Consider the following 24,177-nt stretch of genomic DNA (forward strand, 5'->3'; position numbering starts at 1 on the left):
CCCTCGGACTAGTAGCCCTTGCCAGAGGCCACCACATGGCCTCTGTCTCAGACACAAGGAGGTGCCTGTTCTCACCTTAAAAGGTGGAAGGTCGAGGCTTTGTTTGTTTTAAAACAAATGTTTCTGAGACAGTCAGAAACTGCAACCTGTTTTCGTGGGAAATGTGGTCCAGGTTGCATTTATTTCCTGAGTGCACAGCAGGCCATCACAGCCCCTTCCTGGCTTATGCAACTGTCTCAAGATTCAGGATGAAGCTCATCGTGACATGTTGTTGTAAAAATCTTAGCAAGTTGAATTTTTCTTCTTGCAAAGTATTGGCAAAATATCTTTTTAGACCCACTGACTCTGCTTGGGAGACTAACAATGATCATAACAGGGGTGAAGCTTTTTGCAATTTATAAAACATAATATAATAATCAACATATTCACTTACTCCCAACAGCCTGGTGAAGGAAGCGGATCAAGTGTTATTGCCATGTTCTGGTTACAGAGATGAGGAACCAGCCCCAGGGAGGTGAGAGGCGAGGTTAAGGACACAGGGCTGCAGGGCCGACTCAAGCCTGAGCCCCATGATGTCATCTCACTCTAGGGGGCTCCCCTCAGGGAGAAAAAACAGTTTTGTTTCATTTTCTTTTCTTTAACAAGAATTGGTTGGATTCGCATCTAAGGAGCTTGGAAGTCATCACTCCACCCTAACAATTAGTAAAAATCTGAACAGACTGAACAACCAGCAGCTCTTCTCAGGTCTGCAAGAGAAGCGAGGACACAAGACAAGTTGTGGCCCTGCGACCGCGTGGCAGAGACAGAGCTGTGAGAATGACGATGAAGCTACAGAAATGAAGACAGGGTGGTGCTGGTGAAAGGGCAGACAAATCTGTCAGTGGAGCAGAACAGAGCATCCAGAAATAGACCCACACGAACACAGTCACCGATCTTTGACGCAGGAGCAGAGGCAACACAGTGGAGCAAAGACAGTCATTTCAACAGATCGTGCTGGAGCAAGGGGACACTCACATGCAAAAAACCAATCCAAACACAGTCTCTACACTCTCCACAAAAATTAACTCAAAGTGGGTCACAGACCTAACTGTAAAATGCAAAACTATAAAGCTCCTAGAAGATAACACAGGAGAAAATCTAGATGACGCTGGATTTGGTAATGACTTTTCAGACACAACAACAAAGGCACTATCCATGAAAGAAATAACTGACAAGCTGGACTTCAGTAAAACGAACAACTTCTGCTCTACGAAAGACAATGTCAGAGAATGAGAAGACGACACAGACAGGAGAAAATATCTGCAAAAAACACATCTGATAAAAGACTTATTGGGGCCGGCCCTGTGGCCAAGTGGTTAAGTTCATGTGCTCTGCCTAGGTGGCCTATGGGGTTCACCTGTTTGGACCCTGGAGGCAGTGTCCCACATGGCACAACCAGAAGGATCTACAATAGAATATACAACTATGTACTGGGGGGCTTTGGGGAGAAGGAGGAAAAAAAAGGAAGATTGGCAACAGATGTTAGCTCAGGGCCAATCTTTAAAAAAGAAACACAGTCATCCAAAATATACAATGAACTGTTAAAACTCAACAATAATAAACAAATGGGCCAAAGACCGTAACAGACACCTCACCAAAGAAGAAACACAGATGGCAGATAAGCACAGGAACAGATGCTCCCATCAGAGCACAGATGGTGGTTCATGGAGCTGGACTAACCACTAAGATCAAGGGCTGTAGTGTAAAGACAGCGGGGACCACCTCAGGCTGTGGGTCTAAATCACTGACGGATGGGGCTGTGGGTTAGTTTCACTTTTGACGTCTGTTTCCTGACCGCAAAGTGATGATAATGACAGCGCTTTATCTCTGGGCTTGTTGGGGGATTAAATGAGATAATCCACGTAAAGAGCTTAGTAACTGCTCTCAGCAAGTGCTCATAGGTGATTTATGTTACTTGTCTTGCTCTCATAATGAAAAACATTTTCATAATGAAAGAGATTTTAAAGGTTATCAATCCAACGACCCAACTCCTCCTCGTTCAGGTTAAGAAATACTTCTCAAGCCTGCTTTGTACACATTCTGTGACGGTGGAGCTCAGGACAAACCCCCACCCTCCACACGCTGAAGCTGGTTTCCTGCATCCCGGTTCTGCCCCTGACCCACCAGCATCGCAGCCGAGGGGTAAGCGATCGCAGGACAGGGCCACATCCCGAGCACCTCCGCCCTCAGTTCCGTGGAGTGATTGGGGTTGTCTGTGGGTGGTCCGAGCACGATGGGACAGGGCACACCCTGAGCTGTGACTCAGCACCTCTCCAGTCCTCGACGCTTCACCCTCAGAGTCAAGGGGGCCAGTGAGGCTCCCGCCTGCAGCCGTCAGTGACATCTGAGGATCTGGGACTGGTGCTGAACCCAGCTGGGCTGGGCTCCCCAGGAAGCTAACAGGACAGGGGTCAGAGGGTGCACGGGGGCATGCAGAGAGGTGCCTCTTGCCGGAGCTCAGTACTAAGGAGCCGGGAGCTGCCTGGGTGGGACGTGACGGGCAGGCACCTGTCACAGCGAGTCCGGGGTAGGCCCGGGCAGCACTGTGCGCCACCCCTGCGAGGTCACCGGCTGTCCCAAGGCAGACGCCTCTCGAAGCAGACAATGCTGTCCAATGTCCCCAACCACCCCCCACCACTTCGAGTAAGGGCTGGCTTCCCGCGGAAACTCTGCATGGTCGTCTGTCTCGGAGCCCGTGGGATTTTGCAGCTTCTCCAGCATGGCCCCGGGGGTGACATTCCACAGAGGAGGCGGCTCTGGAGGGTGTGTATCCTCGGGCTCTTGCACCCCCGCCCCCCGCACAGTCCCCACGACAGCCTGGCTGCCTGCAAGGCTGCGCCTTACTTTAAGTAACTGCGTGGAGCGTCCCTTTGTTGGTGAAGGGCTTAGAAGAAAACTGGCTTTCTGTTAAAATCCAAATATGACATTTCTGAGGTAAAGAAACAGCCATCGATACTTTGGGGCATTTTACCCCACTGAGACCTATTTTGAGCACAGAGTTTATGACAAAGAAAAGGCGAGTGACAGAGGGATTGGGAGCCTTTGCTGTGCTTCCACATTGTCTTCAGAAGTGCACCAGGCAGAGAGAACGTCAGACAGACCCCGACAGAGAGCCCCGCGGCCAATCACAGACGCGCCCTGCAGACACGATGTCAGGAGACACTCGGGCTGAGGAACGTTCCAGACAGAAGGAGACCAAAGAGTTGCGACACCATGTGCGACACACGACCGCGTGCTCTAACAATGCCTGAGAAGCGCATGGGGCCACCGCCGGAACCAAGCACAGACGGCAGTCAGACCACAAACAGCGTCACAAACACACGACGACAGCGCTGAGGCCACATCGCAGGGTATTCCTGCTTTTGGCAAACGTGCTCTCGGTTTCAGGATGTAAGAGGCACGTGCACCCCGTGCTCAGTGATCGTGCCCTTGCTCATGCGCCCCCAGCTCGCAGGAGGGAAGGGGAAACCAAACGTGGCGAAACGTTGACACCTGGCTAATCGGCTCAGGACCGCGTGGGTTTCCAGCACCTATTGCGCAGGTAAATTACTTCCAAACAGGCTTTATGAAGACAGGACAGAGGGAGTGTGACGACTGTGTCCTCTTGTCCTGACGGTCCAGGGTTAAAGGGCAACATAACTGAGAAAGGATTTTGACAACCTTGGCGTACATTTAAGCGGGTTCTTTTGGACTTAAAATTTGATTTGAATACAAAGGTAAGACATGTTTATTTTTGAGAAAGTAGGAAGTATAACAAAGGGCCTCTAAAAGGGAGAACTCTGCTCCTGTAGGGGCTCCTGGCTGCAAGGCCCCTTCTCCTCCGGACCTTCATTAGCAGGCTCCTGGCCCCGCCTCCCCAAGCCCACGTGGTCCCGACTGCCCCACCATCAGTCATCACATGATGTGACCGGTGGTGCCATGCGACAGCCAGTAGGTGACCGTTTCAGAACTTGGTCTTTTTTCTGGGTTTTAGACACAGCTCCTTAGTCCCCAGTCACACACATACTGCTAGTTGCCACACTTTTCTTCAGTATTTCTTAGGACCATAAACTTTTGGTCCTGAAATTTGCACTTCAGGTGGAGAAACTAGCAGGATTCCCCAGCAAGTGGCCTGGGTGCCCCCAACCTGCCCCAGAACCAGTGCCTTCCTTCCTGATCCACCTCGAGGGCCGGCCCTGCATTCCAGCATCACAGCCTGCCTGCGCCCGAGCCTCACACGTCTATCTGCTTCCTCCAGCCTGGCTGATCAGGTATAAGCCCAGTGCAAAGGGGGTATCGGGCGTCAGACGCTCCCCCAGAGCATGGCTCCAGGCTGAGACCAGGGCCCCAGGCTGCAGCCCTGAGTCCTGCCTGGTGACCCAACCCTGTGGACACACTTCGTCCCCATCATCGTCTTAGGAGAAATGGAGGCCGCGTCCATCCGTGCAGGGCCCTGGGCAGCCGCAGTGGACGGGCTCCCGAGTGCACCTCCCCACCTGCCAGGCTGCTGTCTCCGGCCTCCCCAGCACCCCAGGTCTCCTTCCTGGACGACAGCCTTTTCTTCGTATTTCCTTTGACCCACCTGTGTCGTCTCTTGCCTGGACATCACCCTAGTCTGCCCTCCTGTGCTGTTGTTTCTCGATTACCAACCACTAACGTCTGTGCCTCATCTCCCTTCTTGTGGGAGAATCTCCTGGACCCAATCACCCCTCCCCGGGACTCGAGCACTTCTGTAGGATCTCCTCGTAACCTCCTCTCCCTCAACCTGTTTCTCCTTTGGACTTAGACTCACTCCTTTCTTGGACAAGTACTAAGCATCATTGTTACAGGCTCAGTTAATACTAGCATAAAAAGACCTAATAACTGTGTCTGTCCCCCGAATCTTCTGAGCCGTGTTTCTGCTCGTGGTCAGATCTTTGCCTGTTCCACAGAGCTCAGGCCTGTTCCATGGGCGGCGCCGTGTGCCACGCTCTGGGCACGGACGCCCATTCCCCTGCTGACGCGCTGCTCCTCCATGTCCTGTCTGAACCGTGGAGTGGGTCCTGTACATGCCTGGCTCCCCGTCCCCACTCCCAGTGCCCCCTCCCTTGAAGAGCCGCCCGCCTCCGAGGGCTGCAGTGAGCAAGGCACTTGCATGCCCCTGAAAGCCAGGGCAGGAAGCTTCCTCCTGCCGCTCGACGTGAATCAAGCAAAGACGCCGCCCCCGGACCTTGTTCGGAGCTGAATCCCACAGCAGCCACCGTAGAAGCAGACTGTGGCTGCAGGAGCCCCAGACCTCTCAGGTCGGCCGGCACACTCGAGTCTGCTACCTTGAGGCGATGCTTTGCCATCTCTGGGGCTCCAACCCAGGCTCCGCCTCCACAGGCAGGCTGCTCAGCACATCCCTGCGGGACCCGCCTCAGGCATGGGGGTGGCAGCCGTTCCAACAGGCCCATGAGGACAGAGCGGGACCCCAAAGAGGGCCTGACGCAGAAGCACCACGGACACAGGGTGGCCGTGTCTGTGCTGTCCGGGGGAAACCTGAGAGGGGACCTGAGCGGTCAGTGGGAAGGAGTCACCACGTGGTCTGAAAGCGAGAGGGCAGTGCAAACATATTTTTAGGAATATGGCATAATATGGAAGAAATGTGTCCACTTGATGCATGGGACTGCAGACATGCCAGACAGCGCTCTCGGCTAAATTTAGCAGAAGTCTCTTTATTTAAGAAATATGTTAGCAAATACGTAACAGAGGAGACATATGGAGTGCACTGCCTTGCGTGTCTACCACGTAGGACGCCAGGGTGTCACCGGGGCTGCTGTCCTTCCTTGAGGTGGCCGGGCAGTCGGCCGAGGCAGCTGCGAGGGCAGAGTCACTCGTGGTGACTGAGATGTAGCCAAGAGGGAAGTGTAGCCCTGGAGGCCTCTGGATTCTTCTGGAAGACTGTGATATTCAGGAGAAAGAAGGCCACTGCCAGGCCCACAGAGATTTACTGCGGTCGATAAATTCCAGGCGTTCTAGGTTTCTTTGGCTCTCGGCACCCCTGGAAGATCAGAGGTGGGGTCATTGGGCAGCAGGTGGGAAATAGGGCAGAGAGCCTGGCCGCGGGCTCCCTCACGTGGAGCCTCGAGGCCTGTGGTGCAGGAAGAGGGTCAGGAGACCAGGGTCCACGGAGGTGCAGTGGCAGGAGCCACTGAGTCAGGAGAGCCCCTGGGTCTGGGGGCAGATGACCAGACAGATGGCAGCAGGGGCAACAACTGGTACGGGCCAGTCCCACCCGAGGCTGAGAACGTGGTGCTGGGCCAGCCTCCAGAGAGCAGGGACCCTCAGTTCCCGTAACAAGGATGGGGCGGTTGAGAGGGTCTCGTGGTCTCCATCGGACCTGCTTTTCATGCAGCACCCAGTGGGCCAGAACATGGGGACAGAGGAGCTGCTGGTGTGATGCCCTTGGGCCCGGGGGAGGGGCTCCTTAAATCCTCTTAATGGGATTAAACCCTTTGTCCAAGGATTAAAAGATAAACGGCTTGAGATGAAAATGCTCCTCACGCCAAGGCAGACTCCTGAAGCTTGGTTTCGGAGAGGGACACAGCCTGGAAGACCTTGGCAAATGGAAATGGGGACACGGCCACAGAGGGAGCCTGAGCCAAGCCGGGCCGGCTTCAGATCTTGCTGCGGCCGTGAGACCCAGAAAATAAAGGCCCAGACTGCTGTCAACCCCCTCACGACTCTGTGGACCTCCCGTGGTGGGAACGAGAAGCAGCCTCACAACAGTGGCTCCCGCCATTGTGCGAGAGGTCCCCTGGTGTCTTCAAATCTTTTCCTTCAAGAGACTCTCCATTCCTGACTTTATTTTATCTTTTGATTCTCTCACCATGTAGTCAAGCCTGCAGCTTTTGTGGAGGCTAATTTTTTTTCCTTGAATTTATGTAATTTTGAAACCAACAAAGATTGCACACACAACACCCAGGGCAGAGTTTGGCTGTATGGGAGCAGGAAATCCAATTAAAAACATGGCACTGGGAAGAAAGGGGCCGCTGATGAGATGAGGAGTGACAGTGAAGCATGGAGTTCACTGAGGGGCAGGAGGAACGCTCCATCCCTGGGCTGCCCCATCCCTCAACCCGGAGGAGACGTCGCTCAGGCTGTGATGGGTGCGCTCCTGCCCAGAGGCCCGGGGAGCCCATCCCGACCCTTGGCATGTGCAAGGCTGGCGGTTTTCATCTTTGAAACGATTCCCTAAACAACAAAGGAAGGATCTGGACAGTGGAAACGGGAATTGGGAAGAAATCGTTCACTTGGTTTGGGCCATCATTTTCTTCACTTTCTCACGTTAAAATACTTTGACTTTCAATCCATCAGCAGGGAACATGCACTCATGATATTTGCAGAATGTCTGAAATGTTTAAGAAGAAAAACAGCTCTTCACACGGATGGAACAGCATCAGGAAATTATAGGTGTGTATGCTTCACGCAGGCAGATTTGGCTACAGGTCTTTCCAAGGACCAGTCAACCTGGAAGGGCCTTCCTGGGAATGCCGCCTACACAGGGTGTGACCCCGGGGAAACTGAGGGGCGGGGCGCAGGGGTCTTCGACTTCTGAAGTGGCCGATATTACTGCGAATGGCAGTCAGTTCTCAGCCCGTCCTACGTCCACGTCTTTCACAGCCACATCAGGGCTGGGGGTGGTAACCACACCTTCGTGTCTTTTGGGACCTGCGGGGTAGAGTTCAGCAGCACAAATTCCTGTGCCGTTCCTGGTTATTTTTTTTTAAAGATTGGCCCTGAGCTAGCATCTGTTGCCAATCTTCTTTTTTCCCCTCTTCTTTCCAAAGCCCCCCAGTATAGTTGTATATTCTAGTTGTAGATCCTTCTAGTTGTGCTGTGTGGGACGCTGCCCCAGCATGGCCTGACGATCGGTGCTATGTCTGCGCCCAGGATCCGAACCTGTGAAACCCTGGGCCACGGAAGCAGAGCACATGAACTTAACCACTTGGCCATGGGGTCGGCCTCTTCCCGTGCCATTCCTATACTTGCTGAGTCCCAGATGCACACAGGCCCCGAGGCGGCTCTTGCACTGGCCCGAGCGAATGTAGGCACCACCCAAGGCCTTTACTTGTCACAAAGGTGACGAGCGCTGAGGGAACGCTAAATATGTTTGACACAGAAAAGCCCATGTCAGCGATTATGCACAGCAGAAGGGAGCAGAGGGCCGAGCAAAGGGAGGCTCAGATCCAACTGCACAGAATGAGCCTTTTCTCTCACTCACATCACCAAGGCTCAAAAAGAGGCTTCATCTCTAAAGGTCCAGCGTAGACGCCACCCTTGTCACTGCAACGTCGCACAGCAGAGCCCGGTGTCTGATGACACTCTCATTTCCCCGCAGCCGAGGGTCTGAGCAGAGGCCCCCAGAGAAAGATCAGAATTGTGTTGATGGGCTCCAGACGCCTGGTGTGCGCCATGTGGCTGGAGCCGGGCCGGACACAGCCCGGTTCTCTCCCGACCACCCTAGAAGGGCCGTCACGCTGGCATCGCCGTACTTGCAGGGTCAGCACGGCCCCAGGGCCTGGTTGGCAGCCCAGGTGTGTCCCACGCCCATTGCTGCTGCTTCAACCCACACAGGGAGAGCAGGAGTGAGCTGCCCGCCTGCCAGAAGGACGCAGGGGCCAGGCCATGGCTCTGTTTACAACTGGGCCTCTGATCACTCATGTCATTTCTCCCTACCTCAGTTTCTCCATCAGTAAAGTGAGTTGTCATCAAGATGAATGAGATGAGCGGTGGGTGGGGGAACCAGGGGACGCTGGTCAAAGAGCACAAACTTCCAGTGATAAGTTCTCTGTCTCACCAACAAAAAGGTAAATATGTGAGGCGACGGTTAGTTAGCTTAATCAGGGGACTCATTTCACCATGTGTCTGTGTGGAAACATCCCATATGTGCATCTTAAATATATACAACGTCTACTTGTCAATCACAGCTCAATAAAAAACCACAAGAGATAATACTGGTCATTGATCCGGTTCACGGCGCACCCAACAACATTAGCCACCCCACATTGTCCTTACTGGCCAGGGGTCAGTGAGGTCATTTTCTTCCAATTAGCAGGATTTTGGCTAAAATATAAGGTACTTCCTTTTCTAGGTTTTAATAATTTGGTGGGAAAAGAACGGGCTTTAAATTATATCTTGGTGAGGAGAACAAAGGAAGCCCCTCTATGAAAGGAACCTGCGGAGACGTGTCAATCCCCTGGGAAAAGCCGTCTGACAGCAACGTCGCCCATGGTCTCGCCGGGTCGCGGGAGCCAGACCAATGTGCATGTGGGGCGGTGACTGAGGGGCGGGCGAGAGGGGAGCGGGGTGTCAGCGGCACAGAGTTTTCACCCGGCACTTTGTGGGGTTCCCTGAGGCTCTCTGGAGGCCTCAGTGTATGCAGCCACACACCGTTTGCAGGGGACTCAGCCTACTGCAGGTTTATGAGGCGCTCACACACCCTATGGGGTAAAGAAACGCGGCCCAAGGGGACAGCAGGGATCTCGTTTTCTGACGTAACAAGACAAAACCACAGTCGTAGGCGTTGCCGGTGAGCGTGCGGGACCCAGAGCTGGGCTGCGGAGGTTCCTGCACAGGCCCCAGGCAGAGCTGGCATCATTTAGATGATCGCCTCCTGGAGAAAGGCTTCACCTCCAACACCCCAGAACCACAGTGGCCAGTGCGGCTGCCCGAGGGGCTGCCTGCCGCAGGCCGTGTCCCCGGCCCGGCCCCAGATAAACCACCAGCAGCCGGCCGGGGACGGACTTAACAGCCCACGTCATGGCAAATCTTAACCCCAGCGGCAGAAAGGACGCTCGCCAGGCTTGTCTCATGCACAGGGAGCCTGCTCTCGGCGTCACCTTCCACCACACCAACAGCAGGAGAAGGGAACCAGCCCTTCTCGCCTCCAGAACGAAGGAACCATAACTAATCCGAAGGCCTGAAGCAGGGCTCACACGGGATGTGGCTGGACTTGGGCGACGAGAAGCAGCCGCTCGGAGGAAACGAGATCTCAGCTGTGCGGCCGCGAACGGATGCCGCTCAGCGAGCACTGTTAGAAAACGGATGGGAGGCATGAGAACCATGTGGGGAGCCCTCACCTTGCCCTCGTCCTCAGGGTCGTTGTAGCCGCACGCGTCTATGAAATCTGGAAACATCTCCGACCATCCGTCACGTGTGCAGTTTTTGCTTATGTTTCCTGGAAGACAAAGTTCAGGCGTTTGATCTAAGGCCGTGAAACTGGGCTTACTGTGACGACCCAGTCAGGGCTCACACCTGTGTGTCCTGAAATGCTCCCTGGGGGTCAGCGGGGAGCCCCGAGTCTGCCCCAGCTCTGCCGGTTCACAGGGTGTGTGTCCACCTTACTCAGGTGCCTGGTCCAGGGAACCCAGGCAGCGACTCCCTCGCGTTTGTGGGCCCAGCGCCCGAGGGAGAGCACCTGGGTCCTGGGGCACAGGCTCAGTGAGGACGGTAGTCAAGATGGAACTGCTGTCATACTAAGTGTTACTATTATCACGGAGCAGAATGAAAACTAACAGAAACCACACAGACAGACAGTACCTGGTTTGCTGTAAAAATTGCTGAACACCTTTGGACAGGGCACTGTGACCGTCTCGCCAACATCTGCAGGGCGCCAGCACGTCAGGTTGTCCCAGACTCCACTGCAGGCTGGAAGGGAGAGAGAGGATGAAGGGACGGAAGCCTCAGTGGACAGGACGTGTGTTGAAAGCTTTGCAAATAGAAAGCCCATTCAGCAGACAGTTATCTTGCAAATTATTTTTCTGTGAAACAAACCTGTACCAACAATGTTACTGAGAATGTACTTAGCTCTGTGTGCATTTTAATCAGCTTTAGAGAAATGATCAGGTCTGCGGCAGAGAGCATTTGAATAATCCAATGTGCACTGCACACCCTCAAGTTTAATAGAATCATTACTTTCTTCCTCTGATGTGTGTCCCCCAGTGTGATAAAATGGGCACTACTGGGTATTTTTGCGAGTCTTGGAGGCTTAGAGTCCCCTGGACGAATGCCATTTGTGCTTTTAGGGAAGTCAACCTCCAGGATAATTTGCAAGTTTAAACACTTGATAAGACTTAGTTGATTACAGCAGTCAAGATGACATATTTGTGATGAGGTCTTAGGTTACCCTCATGGGGCTATCAAACCACTCAATGTGCATAATGTTACAGCTTAAAACACTTTCCAGATCTCTTACTCGGTCTCAGTAACCACCACTCGGCAAACCACGCGATACTCCACCCATCACCCCGCAGACTGGAAGGACTCAGGTTCAGACAGCGCAGCAATCTCTCAAGGTCACGCACACCACGGTGGAATCCACACTCGAAATCAGGGCTTTTTACTACAAGCCCACGGTATTTCTACTACGTTTTGTGACCTCTAAAATGCTATAATGTATTTAAACTTCAGCATTGGAGGAGCAATGTGCCCAGGTGAAAACAAACAGCAGGTCTGCTCTCTGGCCGTCCAGACCCCCATAGTAACCGCAGGAATGTGTCAACGCAGAATATACACTTTTTGTCTGAACATGGGAGTGTTTTACTTTCAAGAATACAGATGCCTCTGAAAAACTAAGTTTTGCAGATGAAAATACTTTCTAAACGTTTTTAAAGTGAAAATATATTCATTCTAAAAATTGAATTATGTACTAATGATTAAATAAGTACATAAATTCATACTATATTTAAAGAAAATGTTGCTTTTAAAAAAAATATTCAGAACATGTCATCAAGAACAAAGGCACCCCTGGGAAGTCCGGTTACGTGCCAGGCTGAGGGACCAGGGAGCAAGTAGCTCTGTGTGAGGCTGTGGGGACATGATGGTGATGCTGTTTAAAGTGCTAAGCTCGCAGGCTGAGTGCCTTCTGACTCCGGCTCCAGAGAGAGAGGGACGCCACCGAGGCTCAGATGAACACGCCAGGGCCAGGTTCCCGACGGAGAGTCAGCAACGGGAGGAAAGTGAGGGTGTCCAGGTCACCAGAGAAAAACCAAGAGAGGGCAAAGCACCTCCAGCCCTGTGAAGTGGTGCAGTTACTGAAGATAAATCCTGACAGTTTGGTTGCTGATTATTTTGAAGGTTCAACTGTCCACCAGAAAAACAACAAATTTCTGCTTAATAACGACACCTTAATAGAGAGATTACATCCGTGGGTTCGCTTCGGGCAACCTTCACATGGCAGTAGGATTTGACTCAAGTTCCTCGAGTCTGACTGAGCTTCCTCCAATCGCTGGTTAGCCTTCCCTTTCTTTCCTCATTTACTGAACTCCACGTGCAGAAACTTCAGAGGACGAGCACAAACTCGAGGCGTTTGACGACCCAATGGCAGAGATTAACTGACCTTCCACCCGCAGTCCAGGGTGAAGAGCAGTGGGGAGGGCCCAGGGTTGTGTGTGGATGGGGGGTGGGAGCAGGCTGGTACTGAGGCCTTTACATATGCCATGAGTCTGAGAGCAATGCCCGCCGATCAGCGATATATGAGCTTCTCTCCTCTTCCCAAATCTCACAAAAATGAGTCAAGAAACTTGAAAGAGCAGCACCAAGAGATGTCAATAAAACTTTGATGACAGGGCACATATGTGTGTGTTAAACAACGAGGCAGAGCAGAGGGGGCTGCAGCACAGCCTGCGGGAGGGCAGGGAGCAAGACACAGGCGATGCTTGCCCACTGGACGGGCGCTGGGCGCCGGGATACCAGACACGGGTCACGAGATTTGAGAGAATCACGTCAAGTTTGAATTCTGACCATTGAGACCTCCAGCCTTTCTTGCCCTGCTGGGTTTTACTGGAAGTGAGGCTTACGTCACCTAAGTGGAACAGGACCCACAGGAGGCCCCAAACCAGGCCCAGTGGGACCGGAGGATGGAGGGTCCAGGAGCAGCGACGCTAAGGAAAAAATAACACTTGTGATTTCCTCATGTGTCTGATTGTCTTGAGTATGCTGTTGTCGTTGTTCTGGTACAAAGCTTGATGCTTAATTAGGGGTAGATGTATAGAAAACTAAGCAACAGAAAAATGAGGCACTTCCTGTTCCAGGAAAAGCACAAAGTTGTACAAGAAAGGAAAAGTTGATTGTTATATGGTCAGCTGTGCTCATAATAACGTAAACCAACAACTGTGAGGTGACTCTGCTGGAGGCACAACTGGAGGACGGACAGAAGCTGACAAGGAGGGGCCACTCTCCATGGAGGACAGCGTGAGCAAAGACGTTAAACTCAGAGGAGAGGCTTGTTTGGAAAGTCGTAAAGAGCCCAGATCGTCTAAGACACATGGCTGTGGCAGTCAGGGCCTGGGTGAAAGTTTATTTTTGTTTCACATTCATAGCAGCCTAGATATTTGAGACGGTGACAATAAAATCAAGGGTTAGTCTAAGAGGAAAACTTTGTTCATATCAATAGACTCTGAAAAGCTACTTGACGAAATGCAGCAACCATTCCTAATTCTAAAAAACTCAAAGTAATAACGAGACGGCCTTAAGATAACAAAGGCCCTTTATTAAAAATAGCAAGTATTAGAAATGGTTAAACACAGTATACAACCAAAATCGGGAGCCTGGCTGGATACAATGCTGTCACATTGTCACAACAATGTTAGAAGTTTTAGTTAAACCAATAGATGAAAGAAAATGAATCAAGCGGTGTACACCGGCACAAAGAAGAGAAAAAATCTTAGAAATGTACTTTCCAATATGGCAACCGTTAGCCACATGTGGCCATTTAAATTTAAATCTAAATGAATTAAAATTAAATACAATTAAAAATTCAGTCCCTCAGTTGTAGTGGCCACATTTCACATGCTCAGTAGCCACGTATGGCTTGTGGTTATCGTAGCACAGCTCAGACATAGAACATTTCCACTGTCACAGAAAGCTCTATTGGACAGCGCCATCCTAGAGCTGTAGTTAAAACAAACAAACAAAATATAAAATTAACAGGCCACTCACAAATTATCAAGAAGCTTAAAGCAAAGAGAAAATAATAAAACCCATCATTATCGTATATATACTAATGCTCAGGATAAACTAGAGCTGACAGATGAGTTTCCCTGTGTCACGCTTTTTCAGCTAAAAATGCCCAATATAAACCATCTAAAATATTTTATGAATAAATATAAGTGGTAATTTTTTTGTGAAAATGTATATTTCAGTTAACGCACAAATCTTGTCTTTCAAAACCTACCAACAAGGAGGTGAGGAAGCTCTTTCATCCAAAGTGATGGTTAGTAGCTTGGTGAATTGAAAGTATGGTAGAGGACCAGAAAAAAAATGCCTGATCATCACATATTAATTTAAAACACAGAAATGTGTGTGTATTACTTTAACTTTGAACATACAGCCAAAACCTCTCCTTTGAGTATGGGCTTCTCGACTGGGCTTCTCACCGTTTTTCTTGCATAAATCATTTCCCCAACCTGCCCTCTATGATTTCAAATTTCAGAGTATTGAAGGTGGACTCAGACTCTTGCAAAGCTAGATTTCCAGCAATGAACCCCAGTTGTCATTCTCATCTCTAACGCTATAGCTAATCAGCAACTCACTTTTTCTATCTTTCCAAAGCATACAAATTAGTTTTCCTAGAGACGATGCTTTTTTTTTTTGTATTTCATCAACTTACACACTCTTTAATTAAGTCGTGGGGGAGGTAGCAGATTAGGAGGCATCGCTGTGTTGTGACTCGGCAAAGTCTCCCAGAGGCTGCCAGGAGGTGCCGGGAAGGCAGAGAGATCCCTCACCAGGAGCCTGGCCAAGGCGCTGAGTTCCAAGAAAGTTGGAAAGTTGTTGCAGGAGCCCAAGGTGAACTGACGGTGGTGGCTTCCTCAGTTTTCCTTTGAAAGGCAGCATCATCTCCTGAAAACAGTATTCTAGACACAGTGGTTCTGATCAGCTGGTCTCATGGACGGTGCGGCCTGAGGACCTTTCTCGACCTTCACTGGAGCACACGTAGATGCTGGTGAACAGGGTTAGGAGGGCTGCTATTAGAACACGCTCCCATCAATATACTGGAAACACGTGGCACGGAGGACGGGACTCTGAGGAAGACGGCTGTGATGCAACCTGCCTGAGATCCCCTCGTGGATGGGAAAATCTCACCAAACAGGGAGGAATCTGCCACAGTTAAAAGGAACCTAATCCCCCTGTCCCTGAAGAACAATTCTCTCTCCAGAATGTCCCCAGGCAAGTCACACGTCTCACAGGTGACAGTGCATGTGTTGTTTCCAGTTTTGGATTTATTTTCTCATTATTTCAATGATATAAACATCAATTAATTTTCAAGAAAATCACATGTGAATCTTACCAGTTAGCTGCTACACTTCAGGAAAAAGCTTTTACAAATACTGTATTTCATCCTCACAGCCACAACCCCCACACTCTGTGGTGGGGAAACATGGCTCACAGAGTGAATACACTTGCCCCAGGATGAAGAGCAGAGCAGGACCAGAACTGGATGTCATTGTCACTGCTCTCTCCCTAGAAGGCCGCTGTTCCCCACTGGCGTTCTCTGATCTCCCAGGACCTGCTATCGGTCCTGCGCTCGGGGACCTGTGGTGACATGCTCACTTCAGTCTTCCATGTTTACGATATTTTGTGATAAAAGCCCTGGACAGGAAGCCAAACGCATGTATCTGAGTCCAGGTTCCTCCTTAAATCTCATGTGATGGAAATAAATCCCTCCACACTTACATGTGTGGACGAAGGGAAGAGTCTATGGGCACTCCCACAGAAAACACCAGGGCCTATGCTTCAGACAAGGCTGTGACCAGGACCACAGACACCGATGCATTCCTTCTGCCCTCTCCATCTGGGGTCCCTGGGGCACTGCAGGCACTGGCTGTATTCTCATCTGTCCACGTTCCACCACGAGAGAAATCCAGCCTCCTACAAATATCAGCTCACAGAGAGAGACAGCTCAGCAGTGGAACAGCTTGGGAAACTCTGGTGGGCCTGACGCTTGAAGATGGACTTCACCGTCCTCACCTGCACAGTGTGACAGAAGTGCACTTCCCAGGCATGTACAGGGAGCAGTGAGCACTGAGAGTCAGCGGCCACCACAGAAGGAGGGGACTCAGCCACCACTGCGCTGCCTACGAGGAGAGCACCAGACGGACCAGCATCAGAAGACTTCATCGTCAGAATGATACTGTTCCAGATGGCATGTGGGGAAGGGGTGCAGGAACAGGTGAGTGGGACAAGAAAGCGAGAAACAAAACTTTCTGGCACTAAGGTGTGTCAACTTAAAAAGCAAATTTTCCAGTTATTTTACCCTCAAAACAAGTTTAACAGGAAAGAGCCAAAAGAACTGTAACTCAGGACATCCATGCTATGGCGACCCACAGGCAAGTCCAGAGGACAAAGGAGGGAGCTGCTTTTATAGAGAAAAGGGGGAGAGGGAGGGGCTGTCCTAAAGGAAAGTCCACTGGGGGAGAGGAGCAGTTCAGGGGGCAACAGCTTCTCATTGGCTGAGCTGTGGCATTTCTCATTGGCTGAGCTGTGGCGTTTCTCATTGGCTGAGCTGTGGCGTTTCTCATTGGCTGAGCTGTGGCGTTTCTCATTGGCTGAGCTGTGGCGTTTCTCATTGGCTGGGCTGTGGGGTTTCTCATTGGCTGAGCTGACACCTTTTACTTCCTGTTGGGGATGCAAGTGTCCACCGCTTCCTATGTGGTGTAGCTGACAATGTGCCATGGGGGTGAGAGCTCCCCTCAGGCCTCCCTGACTGCAATTTAGTTAAGGTTTCTCTTATTAATTTCCACATTTTCCCCTTTGGTCAAGATCTTTCTCCAAAAGCATCTCTAATCAACAGACAAGGGTCTCTATACATAATGGTCTTGTCTGAAAGCATCTCTGATCAACAGTCGGGTTCTCTGCACATGGTGGTCTTGTCCCTCAGTACCAGGAAGGACCTTTCCTGGTTGTTGTGTCCCACATTGGAGGGAAGGTGCACAGTGGTTGGAAACCATTTAGGCCACATTTGAGTAAGAAGGAAGTTAGGAGGGAGAACTCTTAGGCATTTCCCATCTAAAGTCTATGTTTCTCCAAGGTCGTAGGCACTGGAGATCAAGTGCTGAGCCAGCATCACCTCACTGGGCATGTCATTTTTACAGAGGTTTGACAGGCAGTAGGTATAGAACTTCAGAACAAGTATACAGAGTAAGATTAAGAGCAATACAACAATCCCAGTTTGCAGATGGTTCTAACCCAGGAGCCCAGACCTGAAGGTACCAGCTGAACAAATCAAAAGACAGTGGGTTGTCAGGTGAAATTGGTTGAGGCCACAGTGCTTGCTCTCTAATCTTATGTAACTGGTTTCTACTTCCCCAGAGGCATTTGTCCATGGGCAACAGGAGGCGTTCACCATTGCACAGACACCTCCTTGCTCAGAGAGGAGGTAATCAAGGGTTACATGATTATCCAAGACTGCCTTGGTCAATGAGTTAAGTGACTGTTGCTGAGCTGAAATTGCTTTGGCTGTGGAGTCGGCCAACTCTTCTAGAGTCATGGAGAGATTCCTGATCACTTGTTCATTGACACTCACTCCAATCCATGGGAAGAAAGCTCTTCCCATGGACGTAAACCCAGAGTCACGCACACCTTCTGGAAGCTCTCGTTTAAAATGATTATAGTGGCTCAATGGAGCAGACCAGTGAGAGGCCTCTGTTTGGTTACGTAGAGAGATAGGGCGTGAATACAGCAGAGGCACACTGCCCTTGTGTTCTCCTGCTGTCAAGGCAATGAGTTGCCCAAGCACAAAGGCCATTACCAAAACCTCCACATACGAAAGTATAACCAGGGACTGTACATAAGGCTCCCTCATAAGTACTGTTCACTCATTCACCAGCACAGAGGCGTTCGCATTATATAATCAAGGCTCAGATTCTATGTTGTTACATACTGAGAGGTTGCTTAAATACGTGGACATGTTAAGAAATATACAAATGATTAAACTTACATCAATGGCCCCACAACATTTTTCACAAAATATTCAAAATATTTTGTTTTCCCCTTCCAAGGCTGGGTTAATCAAAGCAAGGAATGAGTTTAGGTGGGCCCAGGACCCTCATTCAGTAAAGTGGACCAGATCAATTTAGACAAACAACAGCATCCAGAATCCCAGTCAAATTACTTACTGGATGCAGTAAGGGGTCATTACTGCCTTGGACAGACCAAGATTTCTGATGGCAAATCCAGCAATCAGAGAGGTTTCTCCCTTTCACAAGAGACTGGGAAATGTGAACAAGGACACTGTCCTTCCAGGAAAGGTAGGGAGAAAATAAAGTAAGAAACAACAGTGGGATGAGGGTGTACAGGTCTGGTCTGGTCATCCTGGGAAAGCCGTGTGCCTGAGATGTCGGCTGCATCTCTTCCTAGTCCATTTGACTTGGAGGTCTCCAGTGTTTGCATAGGACTAGATGTCAGGTGGAGCCTTCCTTAGCTGTGAGGTGTGCACCCAAGGCTCAAGTCCCTGAAGCTAGGCTGCCATCTGGGTAGAGAGTCCCTTCCAAGGAGATTTCAGGGGCAGTAAAATTGTAAGTGTCAGTTTGGAGTATTGTAGCCAGATATTTAAGGGCACTAGAAGAATTCAGAATCCAGTCTGGCTTATAGGTATAACAAAACCTTAAAGACAGTTAATAGGATTAGAATTTAATATCTACAAAGGGGCAAGCATAATTTTTCTCTCCAGTTAATCCCATGTTTATTAAAGATAATCATAGTAAAACTAATTTGTTTGTATTAAACTTGGCCTGATTATTTATATAAATTCAGCAAAAATAGTGATTGATCATACAAGCTCTTTTTTAAGATTGCTTTGCTGAAAACTTGTAAGCAAGGTACTAGGCTGATTTTTCCAGGCAGTTCCTTCAAGCTGTCTGGTCATTTCTGAGTCTATGTACATCTTCTTTAAATGTAACATTCTAGTCAGAGCCTTGGTAATGTGGCCAATATTTCCAATTGTGCCCTGTTATAAGGAGAATAGGCCTTCACTGGGAGCAATTTAGCAACATTCTCATACTACCTTGCTTTGGCTTTCTGCTCGGAGACCACCCCTGAAAATACTGCCACTCCCGGATGCTCAGGCATCCTTTCCCAGTGGCCTTTGCTGACCACACCACACAGGAGGGACCCCAGGGTCTCTGCTCCCTGAGTTCAGGATGCACGGGGCTGAGGGATGGAAGTTATACCCTGAGCAGCTGCTAGGAGCAGTGGTACAAAAACACGGCTTTGCAGAAGCTGCATTCCAGGACTCTTTGTCTTAGTGTCTACTGTAAACAAGGCTCCGGGTGAGGCCGACAAAGCCTTGCAGGACATGGTTGTGACGTCGGGAGGGTCCCAGTGCCCAGCCCTGTGGACCGCGGACACCATCACCCATAAACCTCTCACTGATTCTGGAGACCCCGAAACACTGGCCCACACTTCCTGCTCCCAGATTTTCCTGGCAGCCCCTCGGTCTTGGTTTCCCCTTTGGACATCTCTGATGCTGCTGCTTCAGGCGGCTGGTTACAAATATCCAGTCATGCTAAGTCCTGTAGGATCCCTGGTAATCTGGACACTAACGGTGGTGATCAAATTCTGCTAAATGAAGGGTCCTCCTCCTGCTGTTCTAAGGTGCATGTCCACATCGTTTGTCCTTGAAACATTTGCCAGTGAGACAAGGAAAGCCACATCCAGGCATTCGCTAAGCTGGGCACAGTGCCACATGCCGCTTTAGAAATGGTGCAATCAGGGATGATGAAGAGAACCACTTTTGGCAGGAACAGAGTGGGAAGGAGCCGCTTGAGGGGAAATATCCCAACAATGTCCTGTCAGAACTAACAAAAAGCCTGTGCTCTGGAACCTCAGAGACGGCCAGTGCAGGCGAAGATGACCACATGGGGAAGGGTGGCCGTCGTCAGGAGCTGGAGGAACCACTTGAAAGACAATGAAACAGGACATGCTCCCGTGTGATAACCTGACTGCCCCCGAGACAGAACAAAACAATACCCTGTCGCAGCGACAAGTGCGCTTCCTCGTGACTTCACACATCTTGCAGAACTGCAGCTGTGCCAGCCTGGAACCTGCACTGATCAGTATTCATTCTTCAACAGACGTTTACTGAGCATCGACTATGCCCCAAGGCTGCTCTACCCATGGAGCGACCTGGACCAGGGGGGCCCTGACCACGAGCGCTTCCTGCTGCGGAAAACGTCAACCATGCCAACAAAGGCCTAGCTTGGGGACCGGCTCCTCAGCGCCCCCTGGCTCATAAATGAGTCCACACAGCAGGTCAAGCCTTCAGGCCCCGAGAGAAACAGCTAAGCAGGCCAAGGCCGAGGTCCCAGGACCACGCTGCCTCCTCGGGTCACTGCACAAGACACCCAGATATTGCACAGGGGGAGCCTGGGCCCTGCGGCAGAGCTGGGACTGCAAACTCAGTGAGCGTGCTGCAGAGAACATTTCACCGGGACAACTCCAGGATGCCTCCGTATTCTGCCTGATCAGGGTCTTGAATAATCCGCCCTCAGCAGCCTGGAGGTGAACTACACACTCAGGCCTGGGAGACACCACTTGCGGGACTTCGCCCTGGACAGTGCTTTGAAATGGGCTCACTTCAGAATTTTGAATCCGGAAGTAGCAAAGTGTTATTTTGGGCGCAGTGGTTCTGGCAGATTCCATGCGTGGGAGTCATATCCTGGGACTTGAACTGACATTAAACCAAGACTTCAAACCCAGAATTAACCAAAGCTGTTAACCGAACAAAAGGGTTTTTCAAGGAAACACAGAGATCCAGTGTGAACCTATACATTCAAAAAACACCCTGAATCCAATAAACACCGAAAGTCCAAATGTCCTCTGACATCAGGCCTGTGGTCTGGGCCCCCAGCTACCCTTGCTGCCCAGGAACTCACGAAACCCCTCACAGACAGGAGCAGTGTTCTCACGCCTCCTCCTCCAACACCGCACTGACACGGGAACCCGAGTGAGGTCCCAAAAAAGCGTCACTTTAGGAAAACTGGGGAGTGTGCGAAATTGTGTGCAAAACGCTTGTCCTCTCACCCTTTGAGATGTTTGCTGTTATTATCTTTTATGAACAGCCTCTGTTTCCTTACACGTTAAAAGTTCTTGAAAACCTTCCCTCCAACATCTGGGACGACGTGGGACGCTGTTGGTGCCGCACCAACTCCAGGCAGCAGAGCCGAGCGACGCTTTGCAGAAAGCCAGGCTCAGGCTGAGGCAGGGACGCAGCGCGTGGGGAGTCCTGCCACGTCATTCCCAGGATAATCTCCCACTGATTTACGACGGAGACTTGGGTGACTTCCCGGGACGGTCCCAGCACATACATCTACCAGTGTCATGACGAGGCTGATAAATCATCAGCAGATGCACGGCTGAGTGTCGCTTGAGTGTGAGAACCACGCAAGTGCAGAAACGCCCGCCCTGCTCTCCAGGCCACAGGCATCTACAGCTCCTGCCTGTGAGACCACAGGGGCCACCCTCCCAGACTTGGTGGGAGATGTGGCTATGTCCAAGGTCTGCAGGATGAGGGGACTGGTGTGGCATAGCTGCCTGGCACCCCTAGAATGTCCACAAGTCAGTGTCCGGGGTCACAGTCCTAGCGACCTCACCAGCCCCCATGCACCCCAGCAGCAGAACCTCCCAAGGGTCCTTGTGCCCGGCCCTTTGGTGCTCAGCCTTCCACATCCCTCCCCTGCCTCCCTCCCTCCCCTCCTCTTCCTTCCAGGGCCAACCTACAGGCCGCCCCTCAGTCAGTCTTCCTCCTGCCTCAGTACCTTCTGCCCAAAACGGTCCCACTTGCCGGCTCTCCAGTCTTGTAACACCCTGCCCTTCTGCCCCAGCACACGCGCAACAGTCCCCACCCTAACGTACTTTTCCCGCCTCTTAGCTGCTCCTGTGCTGTCTTCTTTCTCTTCGTTTCTGGAGTAGCCTGCCCACCCTCTCCAGCCACAGGGACTTGCCAGTCTTCATCTCCCTGCAGCTAGGCTTCTGGCTCCACCATCGTTGAAATGACGCTTTCCAGTCGCTGTCCACAACCAACATCTTCATCATCTCCTTAGGGTAGCATCCAGGGTCACCCTGATTCCTCTCAGAAGCGTCTGCTCCATGAGCCTTCCTGACACGCAGCTCACACAGAAACACCCCCCTTTTCAGAATTCCTCAGTTGCCCCCTCAGGTCCCAGCTCTCCACGCCGTGGGGGAACTCTGCTGTCCTCAAACTGCTCGTCCTGTGTCCACTACCCAGCCTGCCCAGCTCCCCTCCTCCCGTGGCCGCACTCAGGCTGCTTTGCGTGGCTGACATGTGCTGCTCCCACCTCACCACACGTCAAATCCTACCATCTCCAGGCTCTGGAACAAAGCCAGCCCCCCGGCCCAGGTGGAAATCCTCCCTCTGTCTCCCCCGAACGAACCCCCACGGTGTGTTCTGGCACGAGATCATCTCGAGTCTGCCTTTCAGTGTCCAGAGCACCTAGCCCAGGGCCTCGCGGGCGCACAGTGTAGGTGCCCGCTGGAGGAACCTAGGATGACCGTGCTGTCCTTGTCACCGGGGGCCAGCGGGCAGGGCCCAGCCAGGTGGCCTGGCCTCACCCTTGGTGTCAACTCAGACAGACCTCTTTCCTGCCCCCGCAGGGAAGGAAGGAGCTGCGAAGAAGTCACAGATTAGGTGGAAAGCCGTACTAACACTTCCCTAGGATGGAGAAAAGGAGCCTTTGCAAGTGCTAATTCTCAGGCGGGGGGAGCCCTGCCAACTGCAGGTCACAGAAAGCACCACGGTGAAAGTGGCGCAGATGTCAGGGAGCTCTGAGCCTGCCTGTGTGATCGCCACCTGCAGATAAACCTCGGCTACTTCTGCTGGGCCTCCGTTCACACACACAAAGACAGAGGACCGAGCGAGCCCCACCAGGAGTGGAACCGCCAGACCACAGAGCTGCTCGAACCGTCACAGCCACCACTGCAGGACAGAGGAGAACGCTGGCCTCACCAGGCTCAGCAGCTGACGGAGTCCTTCTCCACCGGGTCGCTCGGGATGACAGCACAAACAACCAACATGAGTGTGCAGGAGGGCAAGACGCAACCTCAGCTGGTGACACCGGGATACTCCAAGGAGCCTCCTGCTCTTTGAAGCGAACATTAAAGAGAGAACCCCCTTCCAACACACAGTCTCCATCTCCCGAGACACCAGACATGGTCTCGTGAAAAGACGTCCGACTTGGGAGCCCAGGCTGGCTCTGCCCTCTGGACGAGGCTCCTGGGAGGTGCCTCACTTTTCTGCGCTTGGCTGCCTAGTGAGATGGGTTACCTGATGACCACCTCCAGCATCAAGGCCAGGCCTCCCCTGACGGCTGCCAGGTGGACGTCTCCTGCCCTGTCCTGAGACTGGATGTGTACAGCCTCTTGGGGCAGGGCATGCGCAGGGCCTTCCCTCTGCCCGGGCACCGGGGTGCCGTCTGCTCCTTGGATTTACCAGGGCCATCCAGGAAGGGTCCCTCCAGCAGACGCCTTGGTGCAGGAGGCTGAGGAACGCCGGGAAGGGATCCCATGCCTGACGGACAAGAGGGCTCGTGTCCACTGTCGCGACAGAAGCAGCGGGAGGGGAATGGGATGGGGCGCGGGGCTCAGCCTGTGGGGAGGGGCGCCGTCAGCTGTGGTGGGAACCGGGTGGGCTGGGTGGAGTCAGTCCATTCCAGGCCGAGCACAGGACGCACGTGGCAGAGGGAAACAAACACAAAGGTCACGGAACAGCAGGGACGCCTGTGGAAGGTTTACAGGAAATTTCCCAAGTGCCGATGGGTCACCGATTAGCTTACGATCAGAAAGCTGCCGTTTTCTTGGTAGTTTTCCCTCCCACCTTTCTTCTGCCTCTTCTCTGAGTAAAGATGAAGTCAGTCCTTGGTCATTTTCCCATCACTGTCAGTGTCTGCTTCCAAGTAGACTGACGTTCCTGCAAGTTCCCGTTCTCTGGTTTCCCCTCAGAAATCCAGAGGCTCCAAGCCCCGTTAGCCCTGCTCATCCCAATGCACGGGGACTTGATTCGGGTCACAGAGGAGAGACCGTGCCTCCCAGTCTCTCATCACCCCTCCCACCCAGCATACGCTCAGTAAAAACGTGCTGAAACATCAGCGAAGGACAGAACCCGAGGAAGGAGCGAACGCC

The 24,177-nt window shown here is 51.7% G+C and overlaps 1 protein-coding gene across 1 annotated transcript in view; it reads right to left on the bottom strand.

Moving 5' to 3' along the window:
- The window catches only part of VIPR2 (vasoactive intestinal peptide receptor 2), a 71,459-nt gene that overhangs the window by 39,360 nt on the left and 7,922 nt on the right, over positions 1 to 24,177 (bottom strand). Inside the window, exons 3-4 of the mRNA XM_044765648.2 lie at positions 10,582 to 10,689; positions 10,122 to 10,219 (exon numbers count right to left, since the gene is read on the bottom strand). Coding sequence (XP_044621583.2) covers positions 10,122 to 10,219; positions 10,582 to 10,689 — 206 coding nt within the window. The remainder of the gene's footprint in view (positions 1 to 10,121; positions 10,220 to 10,581; positions 10,690 to 24,177) is intronic.

Source organism: Equus asinus, chromosome 1 (assembly GCF_041296235.1).
Source record: "Equus asinus isolate D_3611 breed Donkey chromosome 1, EquAss-T2T_v2, whole genome shotgun sequence".
In the NCBI taxonomy this organism is placed as follows: domain Eukaryota; kingdom Metazoa; phylum Chordata; class Mammalia; order Perissodactyla; family Equidae; genus Equus; species Equus asinus.